This window comes from Podarcis vaucheri (genome assembly GCF_965113315.1).
Source record: "Podarcis vaucheri genome assembly, chromosome: 5".
In the NCBI taxonomy this organism is placed as follows: domain Eukaryota; kingdom Metazoa; phylum Chordata; class Lepidosauria; order Squamata; family Lacertidae; genus Podarcis; species Podarcis vaucheri.
In genome coordinates this window covers 4,622,880-4,642,519 of record NC_138763.1, presented here as the reverse complement: position 1 = coordinate 4,642,519, position 19,640 = coordinate 4,622,880, and the positions used below count along the sequence as shown (strand labels likewise).

The 19,640-nt window shown below is 47.0% G+C and overlaps 1 protein-coding gene and 1 long non-coding RNA gene across 7 annotated transcripts in view; both read right to left on the bottom strand.

The window, feature by feature from the left end:
• ARMC9 (armadillo repeat containing 9) overlaps positions 1–19,640 on the bottom strand; it is an 84,862-nt gene that overhangs the window by 5,052 nt on the left and 60,170 nt on the right. For 5 of the 6 annotated variants that reach the window (XM_082224070.1, XM_082224067.1, XM_082224066.1 and 2 more), the window contains 4 exons: positions 14,213–14,317; positions 13,499–13,614; positions 7,834–7,958; positions 7,369–7,501 (listed from right to left, as the gene is read on the bottom strand). In XM_082224070.1, coding sequence (XP_082080196.1) covers positions 7,369–7,501; positions 7,834–7,958; positions 13,499–13,614; positions 14,213–14,317 — 479 coding nt within the window. The remainder of the gene's footprint in view (positions 1–7,368; positions 7,502–7,833; positions 7,959–13,498; positions 13,615–14,212; positions 14,318–19,640) is intronic. The other variant, XM_082224068.1, reaches the window with a different exon arrangement.
• LOC309533428 lies at positions 9,333–10,094 on the bottom strand. Its single transcript, XR_014220241.1, has 2 exons — positions 9,865–10,094; positions 9,333–9,832 (listed from the first exon to the last, which is right to left on the bottom strand). It is a non-coding gene; the product is annotated as an uncharacterized lncRNA (long non-coding RNA).

The following is a 19,640-nucleotide window of genomic DNA, read 5'->3' as shown; positions in this document are numbered from 1 at the left end:
GGGCTGAGTCCCAGAACTTCCTTTTGCAAGGAAGGAGGAAGAGCCGGCTGCATCAGGCCCACGTCCCATCTAGTCCTTCCTCCTGTTCTCACAGTGGCCAATCAGATTCCTGTGGGAAACCTGTGGGAAACCGGAAAGCAGGATCCGCGCACAAGACCTCTGCCCACCTCCTGTGGTTTCCAGCAACTGGGATTCATAAACATGGCTGCCTCCAAATGTGGCCATCAGGGCCAGTAGCCATTGATAGCCCTCTCTTACACGAATTTGTCTAATTCTGTTTTAAAGTCATCCCGGTTGGTCACCATCAATGCTTCCTGCAGAAGTGAGTTCCACAGTTTAACTAGTTTACCGGTAACTGCTGGGAAAAGCTCAGAGTCAGACTGGGTTTACATACAGCCTCAGGCCATGTGAAAACTTGCCTCTGGGCATGGACAAAGTGAACACACACACACACACACACACACAAACAAACAAACACATACAATACTGCCTGTCTGCGACTCAGGGCTTAGGAAAAACTGATTTCTGGGCAAAGGAAGTGCTCGTGCCTTTCCTCCCCTCTTCTTGGTTTATTTGGTTTTTTTAAAACTAAGCACAGAACACTCCGTTGTTAAGAGGTTCTCTGGCTGCCTTAACAGCGGCCCCTTTAACTACGAACCAATGCTGAAAAACAACTTCAACAGTTTGCAGGGGATTCCAAATTTTGGGATTCATAGTTAATGTTAAGTACAGACCCTGTGTTTCATATCGATTTCTCAATTTGTGGGGTGCTGAAAAACGCAGGTGCTGAAAAATGCTGCAAAAAAACCAACTGCAAAACTTTGGCACAGGTTAATTTTCCTCTTAATAGCCAGGTTGTGGCCCTACAGGCAAGGAGCAACTCAGGTGCAGGAAAGGAGTAAAAAGTGATAGATTCCTGAGATGTCTCAGTTATAGAGAAGTAATTAAAATGGGACCTCAAAGGGTCTCTCACAAACAGGCCAACACAGATGCCCCATCAAAGAAAGTCACTGTGAGGGGAAGGGGGGGGGGTTTGAAAAAAGCAGGACTCTTCCCTCTTGAAAGGAATGTGGACGAGTTTGCAGAGCTTCCTCCACAGCCACCTGCCAGAGAGGTGGCCATAAGAGTTAACAACCTCCCTGCTTCTCCATTTCCTCAAATTGCTCCCACTGTTTGAGACTTTGCTTTTGCAAACTGTTGCCATTGATGGCTCAGGCCTGCTAATAAGGCAGTAAAAACTCTCTTTGAACTGCCTTTCGGCCGCCCTGTTTGCTTGCTTCTTTTTACAGCCCTCTCTGCTATCTTTTCAGAAGATCTTGCCAACCCCCTTTCCAGTCCAGCAGGAAGCCTCTGGTCAAAAATAATAAATGATAAAAATACAGAGATCATTATCTGGTAGAATCTCATAGTTAGAAATTGAACTCAGAGGGGTCCAGAACCAAATGGAGCGGATTCTAAATGTTTCATTTAGCAAAACGGGCTGTAATGGCTTGTGGGCCATTTCTAAACACATGGTCCCCCCCCCTCCCTGCAACTTTCATGGTGCTCACTTCTTGTGCAATGATCTATTGGTATCTGACAGGTATTATCGATGACATCTGGAATGTATACAGACATGGACACTTGCTAAAGAACTGATGGCTTCTATTTAAATTTCAGTTTGAGATGAGATACGCCTTTTGCCCAACCCCATGGGAGCATCAGCCATGGAGCAGCCTTAGTACATCTAAATTCCCTGGTTCTATATTTTGGGAATTGCCTCTAGCAGCTTGGGTGGGGGTGGGGGCAGTTGCTGGTGGAAATGGCACAAGGGGGAAAGGGTTTCAAGCCAGCCAGCCAGCCAGCCAGCTCGTTCTGCCCCCAACCCCAATTCCATTCAGGGGCCTTTGTGGTTCCTTTTAAGCTCAGAAAACAACCTGTTCAGACATCCTGCGTCACGTCTGGTCTGGACAAAACGTGCACCATCAGTGAGCCCTTGTGGCTCTCTCCTCTCTTCAAACGCACAAAGTAGAGGGAGAATACAGGGGGCTGTCTTATTTATTTATTACACCTTTCCCCCAAGGAGCTCATGACACTGTACATTGTTCTCCCTTTCCGCCATTTTACCCTCACAACCCTGCAAGATTGATTAGGCGGAGAGAGAAGGAGCCATTTGCCCAAGGTCACCCAAAGAGCTTCACAGCCGGGCAGGGATTTGAACCCTGGTCTCCCCCAGGGGCTAGTCTGACCCTCTGACCACTATCTCTTGGTCTGCCTTGGCGAGTGCTGCCTGCTCTGGTCTTCCCCGGCCTGCCTGGTACCCTCCAATGGCAGGTGCCAGGTGTTGAATCTTTGAGCCTTACACAAGGAATGCATGTGACATACGCTGAGTGGAATTTGCCTTCAGGGAAAAGTTTTTCTTGGGGATACACAAACCAGTGCCTCAAATCACATCCAGATACAGTGGTGCCCCGCAAGACGAATGCCTCGCAAGACGAAAAACTCGCTAGACGAAAGAGTTTTCCGTTTTGGAGGTGCTTCGCAAAACGAATTTCCTATGGGCTTGCTTCACAAGACGACAATGTCTTGCGAGTTCCTGCTGGTTTTTTTTCCTCCCCCCCCCCTTTCTAAGCCGCTAAGCCGCTTATCAGCTGATCTGATCAGCAGATAAGCCACTAAAAGCCGCTAATAGCGCTAATAGCGCTAATCCGCTAATCCGTCAATGGGCTTGCTTCGCAAGACGAAAAAAACGCTAGACGAAGAGAATCACAGAACGAATTCTTTTCGTCTTGCAAGGCACCACTGTATGAAACACCTGACAAGGCCATCGCAGCATCTCCCTCGATCTCCGTATGTGACGCAAGTCAGCATTAACCAACCGCAACATCATGACCCAACCACAACCGGAGGGCAAATCAGTAGAGCTGGCGGTGGGAATGAGCAGGGCTTCCGTGATATGATGACGGCTAGGTGCTACTCTGGCAGGAAGAAGAAAGGCGGGCATGTGAGACATCCGCCACAGAGACATAAATCTTTATCTGCTGGCTCTCTGTGTTCTCTCGCTTTCTTGGGAGAAACCAGCTTGAAGTCACGCAAGCAACTGAAAAGAAATGCTGCTCCGGTGACTCATAAGCCACAAATAGTTGGGGGAGGGAATAAAAGGCAAGTAGAACAATGTTCTCTCACCTTCCCACCCACGCCAGGAAACGTTTAGTTATCTTTCTAATATTACAACCAGGGAATCATTCAGGTATAGCATGGCATATACCGGGGGGACGGACGCACCACTACTTAGCTGGGATCAAAATGAAGCGTACCAGAGAATCACATAGCATGCCAGGGACCCAAGAACCTCAGGGCTGTATTCAACTAACTTTTACTCAGAGTAGACCCTCTGGAATTAATGGCCAGGAGTAACTAAGTTCCATTAATCTCAGCGGGTCTACAGTGAGTAAAAGTTTGTTGAATGATCAGCTTCATTTCTACGAAGTGTAAGAAGGTAATCCTCATGGCGCCACAGAAAAAAAACATCTAAAGTTGCACTAGCACATAAAAGCTTAAGAGAACACCTACCATCTCTGGTCATGAGGCACAGTGGGATCAAGCAGTCCATATCTATCTATCTATCTATCTATCTATCTATCTATCTATCTATCTATCTACTCCTACAAGTGACTGTGGGACAAAGGCAAGGCACTCGGGTATCTTACTGTCCTGGAAAAGAGTGTTCTTCAAGGATTTCCCTATCCAAGTAACACTGCACAAATAGAACCATGGGACCTTGGCATGAGTTCATTCTTCTTATGGTTTCTCCAGATCACTTTCTTCCCTGCTCAAGAACCTGTGCAGCTGTTAGCTCCGCTGTCGTGCAAGACTGAAACACCAGTGTGGTGTAGTGGTTAAGAGCGGTAGTCACGTAATCTGGGTAACCGGGTTCGCGTCTCCACTCCTCCACATGCAGCTGCTGGGTGACCTTGGGCCAGTCACACTTCTTTGAAGTCTCTCAGCCCCACTCACCTCACAGAGTGTTTGTTGTGGGGGAGGAAGGGAAAGGAGATTGTTAGCCGCTTTGAGACTCCTTAAAGGGAGTGAAAGGTGGGATATCAAATCCAAACTCTTCTTCTTCTTCTATTTGCCCAGCGTAGAGCTTCATTTATGGAGCTACCATGTTTTCAGAGCATCCACACATTTTCTTGCCATTTCCTCCCTTAGCCACTGCGAGCATTTTTGTGGGCTGCGGCTGCACAAAAGGGCATCAGTGGATGGCAACACAAAGAGTTGGGGCTGATGCTAAGCTGTGCCTGAACAGGAACCCAGCGGGAGCCCTGCCGAAACTGCTTGGAAACTGCCAAAAATGTAGAGTGAAAAGTAAGTAATATAAATAAATCCCCTCTTCACCAGAACCCAGGGGCCAAATGAAGCTCTCCAGGCCTTTCTGTCTGGGCACCCACCTCAGTGGCCCTGATCCGTGCCCTCTTTCAAGTGCTTTTGGTCAGCTGGAATGTACCCTTGAACTGCATTGTGTTTTAAAATGCCTGGAGGGGTGTTTGTGCAAAAACCTGAGTTTGGGCTGGAATGCAAAAGCGTGAATTGCCCCCGTTGCCCCCACCTGCTTGTTGTCTCTGTCCCTACGCACCATTTGCATGCGGCCCCTGGAAAGTGGCCCACAAGGGAATGTGGCCCTTGGCTCCTCAACCCTGATCTAGCCCAATGCCTTGCTTCTTTTTTCAGCCAGCCAGCTGCTTCTAAGAATCTTATAAGTAGGCATCACAAGGGTGATGGCCGTCCCGTGGGGTTCTGACTCCAGCAGGTGGGACTCGGGAGTGAGACTGCGACTAAACACAGAGGTTCCATTTCTCTACCATGGCTAACACCTGCTGATGATAGACTTCCTCAAGGAAGGGACCATGGATCTATCTAGTTCAGCATTCTGTTCGCAACAGCAGCCAGACAGGCGGCTTCCAAGAGGCTTGCAAACCGGGAATGAAGACACACACCAACACACACAGCTCTCTTTGTTCCTGATGCAGTTTATCTGTACCATTTCAAGACAACAGCTGTTTAACAGAAGAGGCCTAACTTCAGGGAAGTCAATTCCCACCACAACCTCCTCTCTGGGCAACGCTTGGACACCCTGGCACTTTTATAGCCCTCCTAAAGTGAACGTCATGCTATACAGAGAGGCAACCAGAACTATATACACGCAGGTTGGATTTACGTGGCACCTTCCAAAACACACTCGCCCCCTTGCAAAAAGGGGGTGAGGAACTTTCTCTCCCCCTCCACCACTGCTGAGGGCTGCTTGCTCTTTGGGGACCCTCCCTTAACACCAGGCATAATTACTGTCCCAAAAATAACAATAAAAAAAATGAACACAAGATTATTGCCTCTGCTCTGCTTCCACAGCTGGAAGCAGCGAGAGAGAATGTGCTCTTGTGCTCGGATCCTGCTTGCAAATTTCCCGCAGGCACCTGGTTGGCCACTGTGAGAACAGGATGGCGGGCTAGATGGGCCGTGGGCCTGATCCAGCCAGCTCTTCTTACGTTCTTAGTCTTCCACTTCGAAAGGGGAAAACACACATTGTGCAATGGAATGATTAACTGTGGCTACAGATTTTTGCCTTTGGGCTGCAAAACACAGGCTTCTGTTTCTTTAGCGCAGAAGTCCAGACTGCCTGCTTCGAGATGCTGGTTTTCACAGCCAGGACAAGTCAAGGACATCTGCGGTTGCTGCCCCGGAACTGGGAGACGTCTGGAAGACTTATGAGCAAATTAATCTATCTTACACCAAATCATTTGGGCCATTAATGTCATGATTCTTGGCTTGCTTTTGGTACACTGCAGCTCCTACAAGTTTTAAATCACGTTTTGCAACTAAAGACTCTGTAAACACACAGAAAAAGATATGGGTGAAATAACAGCTTGGCCAACTTAAAGGTAAAGGGACCCCTGACCATTAGGTCCAGTCACGGACGACTCTGGGGTTGCGGCGCTCATCTTGCTTTATTGGCCGAGGGAGCCGGCGTACAGCTTCCAGGTCATGTGGCCAGCAGGACTAAGCCACTTCTGGCGAACCAGAGCAGGGCATGGAAACGCCGTTTACCTTCCCACCGGAGCGCTAACTATTTATCTACTTGCACTTTGACGTGCTTTCGAACTGCTAGGTTGGCAGGAGCAGGGACCAAGCAACGGGAGCTCACCCTGTCACCGGGATTCAAATCGCCAACCTTCTGATCGGCAAGTCCTAGGCTCTGTGGTTTAACCCACAGCGCCACCCGCGTCCCTTTGGCCAACTTGGACGGCTTTAAAAGACTGTTAGACAAATGCATGCAGCAAAAAGCTGCCAACGGCTACTAGTCCCCATCCCTGTGTTCTACCTTCCTTGCCAGAGGAGGTATGACTCTGAATACCAATCACTGGGAATCACAGGCAGGAAGAGTCCTGTCGCACTCGGGTCCAGGCTTGTGGGCTTCCCTTAGGCATCCAACTAGCCCCTGTGAGAACAGGATGCTGGACCAGCCGAGAGCCCTGCTCACGTCCATGGCACTGATTCACACCCGTGAAATGTCACGTCTGCCCATTTGCCTCGGAACTTCCCCTTTTGCAAGAAACACATTCAAAGAAAAACACTATGAATTCTTATTTGGCCCCGAAGGCTAATTGCAATTGATGGACAAAGGCTACAGTGGAATGTGAACATTGAGAGGAACATTTAGGAATAAATTTCTGATGGTAAGAGTAATTTGGCAGTGGAACGGACAACCTCAGACGGTGGTGGACTCCCCTTCATTGAGTTTTCTAAACAGAGGTTGTCACCTGTTAGGGATTCTTTACCTGTGATTTCCGCATTGTAAGGGGGCTGCTCTATTCTGAACATAAAAATGGAAAGCGTAATGCTGGTGGTCAACAAAAGAGGTTTAAAGACTCTCTCAAGGGAAATCTAAAAAAAATGTAGTATAAACACCAACAACTGGGAAACACTGGCCTGTGAGCACTCCAATTGGAGAACAGCCTTTACCAAAGGTGTCATGGGCTTTGAAGATGCTCAAATTCAGGATGAAAGGGAGAAATGTGCTAAGAGGAAGGCACGCTTGGCAAACTCTCACCAGGATCAGCTCCCGCCCAGAAACCAATGTCCCCACTGTGGAAGGACGTGTGGATCCAGTATTAGCCTCCACAGTCACTTACGGACTCACTGTTAAAACCGTATTCATGGAAGACAATATTACTTGGCTACAAGTGATCGCCAAAGAAAAATAAAGAAGAAATAGGGGGCTGAGCCGCGTGACCCTTGAGGTCCCTTCTGACTTTATGATTCTGCAATTCTATGATAAATACGCTACTTAAGAATTTACAGGCCACTCTTTCAATAGACAATACACTTACATACCTGTCTGACAGTCGGTCTACACTGTCCTGGGCAACACTGAAGGACTGGAGAGTCAGGATCTCAGCAGCTGATGGGGGAGAACCAAGCATTCCAAGACGCCCCAGGGACCCCTCAGAGGTTTCAGTTTCAACTGCTGTTTTAGAAAAGAAATGCTTCAAAATTTGGGAGGTGGTGCTTTTTCTGCCAGATGTTTGGGCCCACATCTCGTGTCCTGTGCCCCACCGGCTGCTCCACCCATCTTTCAAACCCTCTTGTGGCAACAACGTTCCCCCAACCTGATGCCCTGCAGTGGGTCTGGACTACAACTCCCATCATGATGGGAGCTGTAGTCCAAAACATCTGGATGACACCAGATTGGGGGGAGTGCTAGCAGCGTAATATCTAGACCAGAGGAGCATGTTCACTGATATGCCTTGGAATGCCCGGCTTAAACCTAAAATTCGCGGACTTCCATCCAATCCTTACACGATGAAGAGAAGCAGAGCTCGGAATGGCTGGGTCTCTTGCCGCTGCGGGTGGGGGGACGGGAGTTCTGCTCAGACTGGAGATGGCTGTCCCTGCTACAGGAAGAAAGGGCATCATTTTCTGGCCTGGCAAGGAAAACGAAAAGTCAAAGAACGGTGAATGCTTGTAACCGAAAACGATTATCGCGCAAGAATTATTGCCTCCTGCATTTCCTGTAATAGAGAGGTATTTTGCATTGCAAGCTGGCTTGCCAGCACCAAGGCAGCCTTGCGGTGCAGTTTCCCCCTTGTTTACCAAAGTCAGGACATTTTTGCGGAGGAGAACTCTGGGATTATGTACGCAGCTCCTTAGCAAAGCTGGGCAAAAGCCTCCTCTCAACTCATTCCACTGTGTCAGATCAAGATTTACATTTCCGTTTGATTCTGTCCCTTTTATAGTAAGCTGAATGCCTGCGCCTGCCTTATAGGAAGTCTTCCATTGGCCCCTTAGCTCATTACGGTCTGCTCTAGGCTTCCCTAATCTGGTGGCTCCCTCCCATAGGTTTTCGGACTGCAGCTCCAAACAATCCTGGCCACTGGTCCTGCTGGCTGGACTAATGGGAATTGTTGTCCAACAATATGCCCAGAGATCTGCACCGGTTGCCGATTTGCTACTGGGCCAGGTTCAAGGTGTTGCTATCAGTATACAAAACCTTCATCAACTTGGGACCAGTTTACCTGCAAGATTGTCTTACCCCACATACGTCCACCTGACCACTTCCATGTAAGGAACTAGCACAGTTTTAGGTAGCACACGATACCCATTCCGCCTCAGTAAGAAATCTTTAGTGTGGCAGCACTTCCTGCCTACTGACCCCAAGCAGACACATTCCCTGTACTCTTTTGGGTGCCTGCTAAAAACATTGTTGTTTATAGACAAAAGCCTGCCCAGAAATGAAGAATGTGAACGTATGTTTAAAAGTTGTTTTTATGGTGATGGGAAAAGGAATTATCTGTGGGACTGAGTGTAGGTATGTTTGAACATTTTTAAGGATTGTATGAAATGTATGTTTGTATATTCGCAATATATGTGTATTAATGCTGAATTATTCTAACAATAAAAACTTAAAAAATAATAATAAAAGTTGTTTTTATGTATTTATTTTATAAGTAAAATAAATTGATAGAGTGGCTGGAGAAACCCAGCCAGATGGGTGGGGTATAAATAATAATAATAATAATAATAATAATAATAATAATTATTATTATTATTATTATTATTATTATTATTATTATTATTATTTATTGAATTTATATACCGCCCTATGCCCAGACGTCTCTGGGCGGTTCACAAAATAAAATCAAAATATAAAACCACAAAATACATAACCAAAATAAAAAAGCAACCCACTCATAAACCACATTAATGGGTTTTTTATGTTTTGTTTTTTGTACAAAAATCAACCAGTGTATAAATTTCAGGAAATAAATACGTTTCTGTCCTTGGTATGCCTTTTCCCCCCCTTCTCAGTTTGATTCCCTGGCACCATATTTGTATAAATTAACTATCCCAAAATACAGAGGTGCCTTCACACTGGCCAGACTGGATGTGATGCCCTCTGCCGTACTTGAGGGCAGGTACCCAAAGATTCCAATTGAGAAACGACTCTGCCCCAGTGGAGATGGCAATCTGGAAACAGTGGCTCATGTTCTCCTGTCCTGCCCCCTTTATAAAGATCTGAGGAATGAGATCATCACCCCACTCCTACTTACCATCCCAGGCCGCCCATCTGAGGCCACATTGTTCTTTCTTTTATCAGATCAAAATGATCAGACAACAGCAAAGGTTGCTAGGTTTATCGAGGGTGCAGTGAGATTAAGGGCCACTATCTGAACGATAATCTTGGTCATTCGATTGCCCTTTTTACCCAATGTTGTCTTTTTAATTGTATATATTGCTTGTTTTATGTTGCTATGGCCGTTGGCTAATGCGAATAAAGTCTATCTATCTATCTATCTATCTATCTATCTATCTATCTATCTATCTATCTACATTTCTGGATGGCACCAGACTGGGGAAGGCTGAACTCCATTCTGATGGGTAACAGCTCTCTTATTTGGGTAGGAATCTTCCAGCACCAATATTTCAGAGGTGTGGGAAATTGACCATGGATCCTTCCGCACCCAACGCATATGATCTTCTCCTGAGCTACAGTCTCTGGGCTGCCAGTTCCAATCCCTGAGGGTGAAAGTGAAGGAAGCGTGGGACTTGTGGTGTGTTTTTTTGTTTGGTTGGTGTTTTTTTTTGTTGTTGTTGTTTTGGTTTTTTTTTGTTGTTTTTTTTTTTTGAGATTTCCACCTTTTCCACATTTGGATGCTGCTATTTATATGCACACCTAGACAGCATCTTAAAAAGCAGAGACATCACCTTGCCAACAAAGGTCCGTATAGTAAAAGCTCTGGTTTTCCCAGTAGTGATGTATGGAAGTGAGAGCTGGACCATAAAGAAGGCTGATTGCCAAAGAATGGACACTTTTGAATTCTGGTGCTGGAGGAGATTCTTGAGAGTCCCATGGACTGCAAGAAGATCAAACCTCTCCATTCTGAAGGAAATCAGCCCTGAGTGCTCACTGGAAGGACAGATCCTGAAGCTGAGGCTCCAAGACTTTGGCCACCTCATGAGAAGAGAAGACTCCCTGGAAAAGACCCTGATGTTGGGAAAGATGGAGGGCACAAGGAGAAGGGGACAACAGAGGACAAGATGGTTGGATAGTGTTCTCGAAGCTACCAGCATGAGTTTGTCCAAACTGCGGGAGGCAGTGGAAGACAGGAGGGCCTGGCATGCTCTGGTCCATGGGGTCACGAAGAGTCGGACACGACTAAATGACTAAACAACAACAACAACATTTATATGCACTTGCACCTAGAACTTTGCTTTTACCACACTATTAAAATGCGACTGAGAAATCAATGTAAATGGCAGAGATGCCGCATTCTGATGACAGGGCCTGATTCGGCGAATGGCAAAGGCTTTCCTCAAATCCAGCTGAGAAAGAAATCACGGTTCCCCCTGGTCTGGAGAACGAAAATTAAATTGCCAGGTCTGAAATGTGCTTTGCAGGAAGCGGCAGGGGAAACCTGAGGCTCCCAGGAGTGGCACCTGGGGCTGGTGCCCACATGACGCATCCAAAGGCCTGTGCAAGGGATTATCGCAATGCTTGTGATGTTATCTACGGTTGCAACAGCTGCGGCAGAGGTGGTACACTACAGCCACTCCATCCGTCTGGCTTGGAGCAGCTGCTGTTTGGCTATTCCTGCTCCAGGACTTCACAAGGTTGGTCCAAGGCATTTTGCAGCCTGTGGCAGAGCAGCAAAGGCTCCCTGCCCGCCTCTTCCCAGACATAATAATTTAATAAGTTGTTTTTTAAAATCAAGGTGCATAGTACCCGACAGTAGCAACCCTCATTTACCTACTTTCTTTTTCTTTGCTCCATTCAAACCACCACCGCCCGCACCTCCCTGTCATCGTTCTTCTCTTGGACTACTGCAATGCGCTCTACGTGGGGCTACCTTTGAAGGTGACCCGGAAACTGCAATTAATCCAGAATGCGGCAGCTAGACTGGTGACTGGGAGCGGCTACCGAGACTATATAACACCGGTCCTGAGAGATCTGCATTGGCTCCCAGTAAGTTTCTGAGCACAATTCAAAGTGCTGAGGCTGATGGGAGCTGGAGCCCAATGACTTAAGCATGGGCACAGGTTGCTACCTTAGGCTATTATTTACCATTTCCCAGTCTGCGTGTGACATGGCGTGCTCCAAGGGAGCCTGTCTCTGGCATAGAATATTACATCATCATCATTATTATTATTACTACTACTACAGCAACCTTTAGTTAGTTAGCTGGAGCTTTCCAGTCGTTTTAGACTCCCAGCAGCCAGCTCAATGGTTAGGGATGACCAGAGTGGTACTCCTGCAATATTTGGAGGGCACCAGTTGGGAAAGGCTCCATTACGGTACTGAGCTGGGGGAAATGCTTTCATCATCAATTTGTTTCCCAACGCCTGGGTCTGAGAGTGCTTTGTATCTCATCTCTCTCCCACCCAGAGTTTTCACAGCCTTGTGAGTGGAAGTTGAGAGGGGAGAGAAAAAGGAGCAAAGAGGGGTAATGTCATGGCACTTATCCAGCGCATTGTTTAAATCTAACCACTTCAATGTTTCCACGCTGGCTGTTTCTGTTGCTAAGTCCTGTTAGGTCTTGCAAATGGTGACAGCGGGGGGAAAAGTAGGCAGAAAAGAAAGAGAAGCGGCAGAGAGTTTTTGAAAGCGATTACCTCTCTGCAGTAGTTGTGTGCTGTTCAAAAAGTAAAGGGAGGGAGTGACAGCAGGTGGAAAGCTTTAGATCTCACTATATTTTTAGAAGCATAATCCACCATATTGTAATAAGGAGGACTTCTCATTTTATCGTACACGAAAACGCCTAGAAAACGAAGAAAGCCCCACCTGCTAGGAAGGGCAATGAAAAGCCTGCTATTTTGCAAATGCCTCTTCTTCACATTTATGCAGTTTAAAAGCTTCCTGCCCTGCACGCTGAGATGAAACACCAACCGTGGCTGGAAATGTCACAAGAAAACCAGCAAGGGCACTTAAAAAACTAAGCAGATGACAGCCATTCCTGCAAACCAGGCCGCTCTTCCCAGCGGATTTGGCTGGCTCCCATGCTGGCTCCCTAATTTGGGTAATAATGCAAAAAGGGCTGTTGAGCCTGAGAAACAAAACCGGCTTCTTTGAACAACTATGTTCATATTAGTCAGATTTAGCGGCAATTCCTGCACTGCAAGGGATTGAACTAGCTGACCCTTTGGGTCTGTTCCAGCTCTACAATTCTATGCTTCTGAGATGACGATGATGATACCATATCACATTTTTGAGCGTCCAAAGTTTATCTGCATCATCTTGCCAGCCTTACAACACCTCTCTGCGCTTTTGCCCTCTGCACTGTTCCTGCTTCCTCCTGACCTTTACGCATTGTCTCCAAGTGTTTCTTTTGGATGGAGGTTCTGCCTCTTTCTCCATACAGATTTGTACAAACATTGACACAGCATGGATGTGAACCTGTGGCCTTTCAGATGCTGCTAGGTGACGACGGCAGGAGAGAGACGCTAACATCTGGCAAGGAACACAGGGCAGGAGGGAAGAGGCCTTGTCATTTCCCCTGCTCCTTTCCCTGAGTCACTGGCTCTTAACAGCTGTTGCTTGAGAAAGCGGCTCCAGGGAGGGCGTGGGAGGGCCTGGCTAGCCCAAGGTCTTTATAGGAACATGCACAGCAAAGCTGGAGGTGGACACCAAGGGCAGGGCTTTGCCTATTCCACTCTGTTTCAAAAAATCTGCATCTAGAGACAATCCAAATATCACGGCAAAAAACCTGCAGCTTGTGTCTGCATAACTTCGCCTGGATTTACTATGCTTTTGCTAGTTATGGGGAGATGCAAGGAGCTATCCCATCCCGACAAAGGGCATGTGTTGCTCTAAGTGAAAAATCCTTTTAAATAACAAAGCAAGGGCAACGTCCTGTCTAATGCTGTTTTATTTCGTCAGAATCTTTCCATCAATCTGAATTGCATTTTCTTTGAACCAAGGTCAAAAGCAAAAGGCCTCCCAGCTTTTGGCCTGTTTGCCCAGACTTACGTTGGGTAGGCAACCCTGTGATGTCCCGGTGTCACCGGTCTCTGGAGGGGCTCGTCAACGCTTTGCGGGATGCTGGGGATCGGCTTCTTCTTCGCTTTCGGTGTGTTGGTCATGATCTGAAATGAGGAGGAGAGATCAGCTGCACTAAACAGAGACCTCAGGAGGGGGACGCATCCTGAGTCCATGCTAGTGCTTGTCCAAAGGCCAGGTGCAGTGGGAAGGAAGAAGAGGGTCAAGTCTTGTCCCGCCTCCCCCAACACATGGAGGCAACGTTCTAAGGCTTATTAGGCATATCAGTGCCTTTTTTTAAAGAAAAAAAGAAGGCAACGTTCTAAGGCTTATTAGGCAAATCAGTGCCTTTTTTTAAAGAAAAAAAGAAGGCAACATTCTAAGGCTTATTAGGCAAATCAGTGCCTTTTTTAAAGAAAAAAAGAAGGCAACGTTCTAAGGCTTATTAGGCAAATCAGTGCCTTTTTTTAAAGAAAAAAAGAAGGCAATGTTCTAAGGCTTATTAGGCAAATCAGTGCCTTTTTTTAAAGAAAAAAAGAAGGCAACCTTCTAAGGCTTATTAGGCTATTGCTACTAAAATCTGAACTATGTCTTCAGGTTGGGTAAAAGGGAGGGAGGTATGCTCAGTTTGTCATTTTTCTCTTTTTGATACATAACTCAAAATACAAATTTTTGGTAAGCATAATACCCAAAGCCACTACTTACTCCCAAGTATTCCGTGGTCAGGAGCTTCTCACCCGACAACTCCCCCTGTTGAGGCTGCAACACTTCGTCTTTGTCCAAATCGGCCTCCATGCTGTTGTGGTCTTCCTGCCATGACATGAAAGCAGAGAGTCAGGGACCCCTAAGAGCCGGGACAGTTCTCAGGTCACGGGAATAAACCATGTGACAGGCAAAGCCAATGAGATGCAGTGCATGGCTCCCAACGCCGAGCAGTGTCTTCATCAGGCAAAAGCTGCTCAGCAATTAAGGCAGACATAAAGTTACAGTTCTGTCAGCTAGTCGGGCAAGGTGTCACAGTGGTTCTGCTCCTGCCTAGAAGGTCATCTCCAGAGCACAGAAGCAGGTAGCCACTCTTCAGTCCACAACAGTTAAGTTATGGTGTTCCATAGGGTTTCATTCTGTCCCCAGTGCTATCCACCACCCTAAGTCACTGAAGACAACCATTAGGAGATTTGAGGCAAAGAGCCATCAGCTCACTGATGGGACCCCGCTCTATTTCTCTGTATTGTCTGAGTTGGGAGATGCTGTGCAGGTTTTGGACTGGTGTCTGATCAGGATCAATAAAGTGAAACTGGATCTGAAGAAGGTGGAGGCTCTGTGGAGAGGTGGTTCCCTTGTCTGGGGCGTTGGAGAAGTTGCCTGTTCTGGACAGGGCTGAGCTCACTCTGAAGGAGCAAGTGCATGGTCTGGGGCGCTCCTAGCCCCTATGCCACACTTGTTCTCTGAAGTTACCTGAAGCAGCATGGAAGCAGCCATGGAAGTAGGGGCAACCATGCCGCCCAGACAACAAGCACACAGGGGTTATGTCAGCTCAACGCAAGCTGGCTGGCAAGGGGAACACCCTGCAAATCAGTGGTTCCCAAACACTTTTGGTCCACCACCCCTTTGGTTCCATCAACACATCTCCAGTACCCCCTACCCCATAAAAAGCATTATTCAGAATAGCGGTTTGCATGACCCACTAAGGAAGCTTATGACTTAATAAAATCCAGCAACAATTGCACATTCGTTCAAAATCCAATTAGAACTATTTAGTTTAATCTATTCAACAAAATAGGTGAACCTGATCTAGTGATACAAGTTTTTCAATGTCTGATAGTCATTAACCCCTTCAGAGGTCCCCTGCTGCTCGCTTGTCTCTTAGCACCCCTCTAGGTGATCCCCCCCCCCGGGGGCAATGTGACCCCTTTGGGAACCACCGCTGTAAATCATCAAGGTGGCCGCAGACTTTTGAGTATGGCATGCTTGGATTTTACTGTGCCTTTTACACGAATTGCCCAAATCCATGCTGAAAGGAAGCAGAAAGCAATAAAACTGTAGTGTCATCTCCAGAGTGACAAAGGCCAGAAGAAATAAACCCAGAACACTGGTATCACTGTTCACTGGGAGTAAACCGTCGCTGATGCAAGGAGGGGGGCTGAAATCTGCACAGGCTTCCAAAATAGGGGCTGTTTGCAAAGGTGAGCTTTGCAGGAACAAGAACAGGAGATCCATACAAGGGAAACCGGCCAAACAAATCCCCACTGAAGCTAACTCAATTCCGCTGCAGCTCTGACAAAATGTTCTTTCTAAACAGTTAAATGGAATTAGCCAAATAAATTGCCACCAGAGTTTGCAGGCTATTTGTACAATGAAGGCATTGAGCAGACATGCAAAGCCCATGATTTTCATTCCCTGATTTACACCAAATACTACACAGCATCCTTGTGAGTCTCCCTCTGTGCAGCGGATGGGAGGAATTAAACTCACCAATTGCTGCAGCGATTAAAACAATGGGCAGGATTAACGTGCCCCAGGAGTGGAAGCCCTGCACAAGGACTCCCGCTTCAGCAAAGGGGCTCTTCCCACCGTTGCCCCCCAAAATTGGCTCAGCAGAGGAAAGGAGGTAATTCGGTCTGAAAAGCTGAAACACTTGTGTAGACAGAATGTTCGTCATGATGTAATCCTGAATTTGACCGATTTTTAAAATTACTAACAATTATTATTTATGCGGTGGCACTTTAGAGAGTTACATAAGCGAAAACCTGGCAGGTCTCTGCCCCAAGATGCTTACAATTTAAAGTTCAATTGCTGCGGGAAGGGCGAAGATGACACAGGCAGACAGAGGGAGGGAGGGATGAGGCAACCATAATCAAGCGTGATCATGTGAAGAAAGAGAAGAAAATTATAACTTAATTCAGGCTATTGGCTAAAATGTGATTTGGAAGATCACGAAAATGTTGTGTGCTCACCCTTCCTTCCTTCCTTCCTTCCTTCCTTCCTTCCTTCCTTCCTTCCTCCCTCTCTCCCTCCCTCCCTCCCTTCCTTCCTTCCTTCTGTTGTAAATAAAAATATGCCCTTTTCCCTTATGGGGTATCCAAGAGCCCATATAGAGCCCTTACGAAGGTTCCCTATTGGTAGGAGAGAATAACAGAGGCCAACCAGAGAATATTGAGAAGCAAAGCAGCTAGTAAGCCTGATCTTTATTGATCTGTTGCAACAGGGTGCTCCCCTCACACGCAGGAGGGAGGAGGAGGACCCACAAAAATGCTGTGCAATGGCTTATAAAGACCACACTTCCTTCCTTCCTTCCTTCCTTCCTTCCTTCCTTCCTTCCTTCCTTCCTTCCTCTCTCCTGTCTTCTTTCTCCATTTCCTGCTCAGCACCAACTATAGTTTTTCATGAATTCCAAAATGGCACACCATAGGTAGCGCTTGTTCTCCAAAGCAGAATCAGAAACAAACCATCTGGCATTTAAGGCGCCGCCTTTCCCACAGGCTTGGGACTCGTCCAGCCTCAGTATCAGAGGCTAAACTCACTCGGGGTGCAGATGGGCTTGTTGCAGGATCCTGGCTCCTCACCCCAAAGGTGAAGCCTGAGCTAGGGCTTGGTGTAGGTTCTCCTGGTCTTCCTCTGACAAGGACTCCCCTAGCTGATCCATGCCACTCTGTTGTGTTTTACTGCATTTTAATAACAGATTTTTTTATATATATTGTGATTTTAAACTGTTCCAAGGCGCCTGTAAGTAGTGCGCAGGCGCTAGAAGAAAGGGGTAGAAAATGTTACGTCAATAAAAAATTATCACGGGAATAGAAAGCCTCCTCCTTGGCGCAGTTTGGGAGGATGGCATTTTATTTCCTGGGTTACGGAAAGAATGTGTTGACATAAGTTCACACCTTTCTTGACACTGACAAAGGGAGTAGGTTTGTGGTTTCAGGATGCTTCTACATCCTTCAACTCTTCCTCTTGAGGGCTAAGACCTTGGTAGACACAGGTCAGTCCCTTACACAATTTCACCACCTCACAACAGCAGATTATTCCTTCCTGCATTCTGAAAGGAGAAGGGGTCCAACCGCTTGCCGTGTGTCAACAAACGACTATTTGCTCAAAAACCAGGAACAATATCCTGCAAGAAGCGGGTAAGTATCCCTGGTGACATTCAGGAGGTCATGGCCTGCAAACCCATTTTGCAATCCAAGGATTAAACCTGCCCAAGCGGAGGAATAGAATTACAAGGGTAAGAACAGAAAAGGCCTGGCTCTCAACTGGACGGAGAGAACTCGGATTTCAGTCTCTGCCAAAACCGTTAATGCTTAAATCATTACAGTGCAGAGGCAAGGCTTAAGGGCACATTAGGTGAATTGCATGGCCGGAGGTAAGCTAAGAAGTTGATCCAACAAACCACAGGCCACCCTGCCTCTTCCTTTTGAAGCGTGGGGTGGGCACAACCCTTGGTGCAGCCAATAACAGGGGTCCTGAGACTGGGCAAGCAATTGGGTGCTCTGTGACCTAGGAGGCGGAGATGGTTCCAGTGCCCAATTGGCATCCAGACTGTCACCAGGGACATCACTGATAGGAGGAAGTGCTGGAGGTGGCTCCACGGTGGGAGGGTCTTTGGGAGGGTCCTGGCTATCAGGGTGTGGTGGCAGAAGAGTACAAGGATGCTATTGTCCGATGGATAATTCAACTACAGAAGACGACAGCGGCAGCCTTGCTGGTTCAATCAGAAGTCTATCCACTCAAGCATTCCCACGTCTCCCCTGCCCCTCCATAAAAGGAATAACTCTCTAGTCTTGATCAACAAAAGCAGATTGCCCACAGGGCAAAGGTCAAACACAGGCATCTCTTCACACATGCAAAGGGGAAAGAGTCAGTGTGGGCAGTGTGCTCTATCTGGATTCAAACCACTTCTCAGCTATGAAGTTACTATCTCTCTCTCAGGAGCCAAGTTGCACCATGGGCCTCTTGTGTAGGCAAGAGGAGATTAAGGTGCAAGAGATTCAGTGGTCTATGTATGCTAGACATGAGCTGTGGACCTGAATCAGATCATACCCATAAGTCAAGGCCAAGCAGCCCATGTGCAGAAGAGCTGGTCAGCTGTGGGCAAACATCTCCCACCCACCCCAACCAGAAAAAGGTCTTAGTCCTCATTCTACAAAAAAGGCAACCTGTCCAGTACTGTTTAAAGATGTACCAGGGAACTGAAACTCACAGCCTAGCTGAACGCAAGCAAAGAGAATCAGGATCCTGGCTCATTGTAGCAGTCTGCAAGTCATACTTCACACATTCAGTTTTGGGGTTCCCGTGCCCCCCCCAACTGTCTCACTATGTTTGCTAATCAGACATGTTCTGCAGATCTTCACAGTGCTTCAAAGACCTGCAAAACCTGCTTGACTAGAGATCAGAAAGGTCAAGAAAAAAGTGACAGGCATCAGTCAATGATGCTTCATTCATACTATCTACAGTCCTGTGAACAACAACCATTGCTACACAGCCAAAGAGATAGAATCATAGAATCATAGAATCATAGAGTTGGAAGAGACCACAAGGGCCATCAAGTCCAACCCCCTGCCAAGCAGGAAACACCATCAGAGCACTCCTGACATATGGTTGTCAAGCCTCTGCTTAAAGACCTCCAAAGTAGGAGACTCCACCACACTCCTTGGCAGCAAATTCCACTGTCGAACAGCTCTTACTGTCAGGAAGTTCTTCCTAATGTTTAGGTGGAATCTTCTTTCTTGTAGTTTGGATCCATTGCTCCGTGTCCGCTTCTCTGGAGCAGCAGAAAACAACCTTTCTCCCTCCTCTATGTGACATCCTTTTATATATTTGAACATGGCTATCATATCACCCCTTAACCTCCTCTTCTCCAGGCTAAACATGCCCAGCTCCCTTAGCCATTCCTCATAAGGCATCGTTTCCAGGCCTTTGACCATTTTGGTTGCCCTCCTCTGGACATGTTCCATTTTGTCAGTGTCCTTCTTGAATTGTGGTGCCCAGAACTGGACACAGTACTCCAGGTGAGGTCTGACCAGAGCAGAATACAGTGGCACTATTACTTCCCTTGATCTAGATGCTATACTCCTATTGATGCGGCCCAGAATTGCATTGGCTTTTTTAGCTGCCGCGTCAAGACCCACAGCAATTGGGG